The sequence below is a fragment of the Drosophila simulans genome, chromosome X (genome assembly GCF_016746395.2).
Source record: "Drosophila simulans strain w501 chromosome X, Prin_Dsim_3.1, whole genome shotgun sequence".
Lineage (NCBI taxonomy): Eukaryota > Metazoa > Arthropoda > Insecta > Diptera > Drosophilidae > Drosophila > Drosophila simulans.
Window position 1 is genome coordinate 10,979,989 of NC_052525.2, and position 4,928 is coordinate 10,984,916.

The following is a 4,928-nucleotide window of genomic DNA, read 5'->3' on the forward strand; positions in this document are numbered from 1 at the left end:
AGTTTCTACTGCACTATCGATTATCTAAATAATACAAAAAATACCAATGATAGCTGTTTAGCTTGGACTCAAACCTGCACAGTGGGCTACAAGTGCTGTTATTACATGTTATTACATGAAATGATTTTCAAACATTACAACATGTAAGATGTAAGAGAGATAAGTATGAATCTTCATGAAGTTAGGTTGCTCAGAGTAATAAATTGTTGATCGGCATTCCAATTGATGATCTTTGTCCTTTAATGATAGGGAATAGGCTTTTTGTTGATAAATTTAAAATAAATTGGCGCCATAAACAACCTATAAAAAGGCGCCGAGGCGGTGAAATAATTTCGCGGTATCTGCGCACGGTCACATCGGCTGGATGGCGTCTTTAGGAGTGCGTAAAATTAATAAGAAAAGTTGCCTGAATGCAAACGCGATTTTAAAGGTGGAATCTGCTGATTAAGTGGACAAATCGGGTGCTCCTCGGGCCACAATTAATCCGTGGTACAGTGGACCCAATAATTGCGCAAAACACACAGCTCTAAGCGCATATAAACCGTATATTTTAAAGCGGGAAATCTGCGCTCTTTGCTAATTTTCATTTTCGTGGGAAAAACGCAAAGGGCGGAATCCTGCGATAATGGATATTTTTGATATGGTCAAAGCGGCGCCGCCACCGCAAACTATTAATCCAGTGGACACCAAGCTCTCCACTCCGTCGCCCATACCGCCCGATTCGCCAATCGACGTAAATGGTAAATTAAGCATAATTTTGTTTGCCTGCAAATTTGCTAGCGATCCTCAAAATGTAATCAACAACGTGTTCTGTTTTTTTTCATTTTCTGTTAGACCTCCTGGAGAGTGGAAACGTAGACGAGAACGACTTACACACGACGAGAAAATCGAAGAAAGTCGAACATTGCATTGATCTATTGGATTCGGAGTCATCCTTCGACGAACTCGACGAGCTATTGAACAAGAATAGGCGTAGGAGCGTGGCTACCTCAAAACCGAAAAAAACGAGGAAATCCACTGTCTCTGCATCGACGCCACACAACAAGAGTACAACAGTGTCCATGGACGACATAGGCGAGGCCTTCGAGGAGGACCAGCCATCGATGGTGGTCGGTCCCACCAAGACGAAGGCTCAGCAGAAGATGTTCAGCGATCAGCAGGCGCCGAACGTTAAGAGAAAGGTGCGGGTGCGAATACGTCGCCTGAAACAGCCAGAAATCGATTCGGCCGTCGAATCGTTGGCCAATTCATCATTTGTCAATGTGCCCGAGATCGTTAACCAGAGCGTTACAAGTGGCCGTAGCAGGCCCAAGAAGAAAAAAACGTCACCCAAGAAACAAAAATCATCAACAGCGCAGACCAATTTCCACATCAAAGTTCCTTTGCAGAATGGCGCCAAAAAGCGTGCTCTGAACCACTCGTTGCGCGCTCATACACCGCCGCCCAGTTTGGCCAAGAGGGCTGGAAGCACACAGTCGGCACTGAAGCCAAGTCCCAAGCCCAAGATCAGGGCGAAGAGATTCTCCGGTCGCGGCCGCAACACCGATCCGGATTTGGTTAAGCGTTATGGCGCGCGTTTCTTTGGCTGTGTGGTGAAGGTGAGGAGGACGCGTTTACCAACTGCCAACTGCCCACCCATTGGCGTCGGCGGTCTCAGGAAGGGGTATCCCAAGAAGGCGGTGTCCTTCAGCGAGGCCGTCGAGATTCTGGGCAGTCCCGGGGGTCCATCACGTCGGGCTACTTTCGGTTCGCTTTCATCGAGAGGAGCTCCGAAACCAACACGCCTGCAGCGTGTGGATGCCACTGGCAATGTGCTGGAGGACATAGCACTGACCTCCACGCCGCTCTTCTCGCCATCTTCTGGAGGCTCACGCGAGCGGGGTAGGCGCCGCTCATGCAACGGTACGCCCGTGGTCGGAAGGCTCAAGCGCTCCAACCAGAGTCTGCAGCTACGCAGGTTGGACCGCCTGAGCATAGACAACAACACCTCCAGGTCTGGTGCAGATGGAGATGGAGATAATGATGGTGACGACGATGAGGAGTATATAGGTAGGTAGATTCATTAATTGAACCGACATCAAATTGAATGTAATCGCATTATTCATGTCTCATTTGTTATTAAATGATTTCGTTATTTTTATGACAGGATTTGACCAAATGAAATTAAAGAAGAATTGAGCTAAAACTAATGCAATTCTCTCCATTTTCACGTCCAGTGCCCAACGATGTGCCGGGGTCCCAGAGATCTGGAACGCCTCCGCCCAAGAAAAAGAAGATATCCTTTACCACGACCATCAGTGATGATGAGGACGAAAAGCCGGTAGTGAAAAAGCAGAAGGATGCACAAAAAAAGCAGACAAAACCCCTAAGAGCAAGCTCAAACAAAAAGAAGGACAAGATGCTAAAGGAAAAGGGGACGACTGACAAAACGCAAACGAAAAAGGAGAAAAAGACGGAAAACTCAAATGAGATTGTTAAGGGTGTACTTCCACAACCAGATGTGGAAATTGAATCCTCCGATGCTGATGACCAAATCAAACCACCAGCGAAGGAAATCCAAACGGAGGAGCTAGAGGGAGACGTACACGAAACTGAGACAAATGAAGTAGAAAGAGATAGAGCGGAACAAATTGAGGATGCAACAGAGCAAAATACAGATGAGGCGAAGGAAACAGTAGTAGTAGAAGAAGAGGAGGAAAAATCGGAAGATGATCAAGAAGAAGCTTCGCTAGACGAGGACGAGGAAAATCTGGAGGAAGAAGCAGCTGAAACCATCGAGAAGCCCGGCGAATCTCCAGGAAAACCAACGAACGAAGACAGGGTTGAGAAAGTAGAGGACGTGGTCGAGCAGGCCGAGGAGTTCAGTGACTTGCCGACCCCACCACAGCTCCCGTCCACAACTGACGATAACGAAGATGACGTGCTGGAGATTCAGACGTCGTTGGACGATGTCCGTCAATTGCATACGCCATCATCCCGCCAGAGTACACCCAAATCGCGCAGTCGTCTCGATTCCGGTGACTCCGATTGCAGCTTTAAGTCCGCCAGCGAAAACGCCAAGCTGCCAGCTGGACAAGCCATAGAGGAAACTGAGAAGGATGCAAGCAAAGCGTCGGACGATGACGAGGATCAAAAAACAGCAGCAACCATCATCGATGTTCCCATCGATTCAGACGAACTTCCGGCCGAGCTTATGACCCCGCCCTCGGCGCCCAGGACAGTGAATGGTGATCCCACCAGCGAATCCAGAGCATCGGCGCCATATTACTCGTCTATTGATGATTCCATGGCCACGTTAGATGACGTCATCAGGGACCAGCTATCCGGTAAGTGCCAGACGCTCGCCGACGTCGAAAGGCAAAATAAAATATTAACACGAATAATTAGTGAGATGAAGTAGGGACTGTTAGGTCATTTTCTACTTTGATTCTTGCCAATTTGTCTCGCTTTTCACGAAACTCCTCTATTTTGTGAGGCCAAAAACCCTCACGTTTAAGCTTTAGCGACACTTGGTCATTGGTCAAGCATTCCATTGGTTGATTTAATCATCATTCGCCCGTTGCGTCCATTTGTCATTAGAACAACTACTTAATAGGCATTTTTTTTTTTTTTTTTTTTTGTACTTTCTACAAGTCTGGGTATCTTAATTAGGTGTAAGTGTTTACTCAATGCACAATTTCCAGTTGCAATTTGAACTTGCTAATATTTCATACTTTCCTAGTTGTTAATTTGAATGCACCTTCTAATAACTATTTGCTCTGCTTGTGCCTTTTAGAACCCGACTTTCAATTGAACTCAAGCCGCCATGCCATCTCGAGGGGCACACTGGACGAAATAATGACCGCGTTAGAATCGTAGTAAGCTGGCAAACAGATAGTCAGATAGCAGATACAGATCCAAACCGAAGCATACACACGGACACAGACATAGCTACAAACTCACACACACACACCACACGCAGTTTTATTAAGGACCGATTAAATTATACAGTTAACTGAAATTATAATTAGTTCTCCCTACGATCAAGAATTAGTCATACGTTTATTTTTAAAGACATATTCGATTTGTAGGCGAACTCACGTTGAAAATACCAAAGTATTTTTGCAAGAGAAAGCTATTGGTGCATACTTTAATATTTACCACTTATGATTGCTGAATAAGTCAGCAAACAGGGACTAAAATCAACACAACTCACTCACTCAACTTGCAAATGTGTGCGATAGACCATGGAAATTAATATTTTAATATAATTAACGGTTAAGCGGAATCAGAAAATCAATTTTCAATGTTTAAGCTACTTAAACAGAGCGTTACCTTAATTTTACTTTAAAGAATACGTACTGTTCGTTTCTCCCCCTTTTTTTTGACAACTTAGATTTAAGCAAAAATTTCGTTTATGCACATATATAAATATAAATATATATTTAAGTATGGATCATCTTAAATGTACTGTAAATTCAATGTATTAATGTACATCATCATGAAATGTATGTATGTAAAAAGAAAACAGATTAAAAATGTATAAAATATGTTGCCAGTTTTCGATGGGATTGGCCGAGAAACTTTTTTGAAATTTGCCGCCTTTTGAAGATGTTGCCACATTCGAAATTTGACGTTGCCATACTGTGAAAAGTTTTGTACCGTTTATTTTAAGCTATGCAAAAATAATGTTATTTTTATTACTTCATCACTCATACATAAATACATAACATCACATGATTTTTTTTCACCAAATATTCCAAATTTAAAAAAAAAATTGTTTGTGACTTATTTGGAAAAATTGTTTCTTGCCTTATGAACACACACTTAACTTTCTTATATATTAATCAATCAACATAATTTAAGCTCGTTTTTTTTCATTTTCTTTTGTATAATTAATATAATAAAATGTTTGTATACTTACGCAACCATCGCTCAGTTTTTTCCTT

The 4,928-nt window shown here is 43.1% G+C and overlaps 1 protein-coding gene across 2 annotated transcripts; it reads left to right on the top strand.

Moving 5' to 3' along the window:
• The first annotated feature begins 309 nt into the window (after nucleotides 1-309).
• LOC6725678 (microtubule-associated protein 1B) lies at nucleotides 310-4,529 on the top strand. 2 transcript variants are annotated; one of them, XM_016173751.3, is made up of 4 exons: nucleotides 310-740; nucleotides 835-2,049; nucleotides 2,217-3,326; nucleotides 3,776-4,529. In XM_016173751.3, the coding sequence occupies exons 1-4, from the start codon at nucleotides 626-628 to the stop codon at nucleotides 3,856-3,858; spliced, it is 2,523 nt and encodes an 840-aa protein (XP_016038939.1). In that variant the 5' UTR covers nucleotides 310-625; the 3' UTR covers nucleotides 3,859-4,529. The 2 variants fall into 2 exon arrangements, with proteins under 2 accessions (XP_016038939.1, XP_016038938.1); XM_016173750.3 differs by lacking the exon at nucleotides 3,776-4,529 and having other exon boundaries at nucleotides 2,147-2,366.
• The last annotated feature ends 399 nt before the right edge of the window (nucleotides 4,530-4,928 follow it).

What these genes read in the sequence shown, in the direction of transcription:
- LOC6725678 (XM_016173751.3), top strand. Translation starts at nt 626, where the DNA reads ATGGATATTTTTGATATGGTCAAAGCGGCGCCGCCACCGCAAACTATT. An exon ending in CGACGATGAGGAGTATATAG is followed by an intron (nt 2,050 to 2,216) that starts GTAGGTAGATTC and finishes TTTCACGTCCAG; the next exon opens with TGCCCAACGATGTGCCGGGG. An exon ending in CATCAGGGACCAGCTATCCG is followed by an intron (nt 3,327 to 3,775) that starts GTAAGTGCCAGA and finishes TGTGCCTTTTAG; the next exon opens with AACCCGACTTTCAATTGAAC.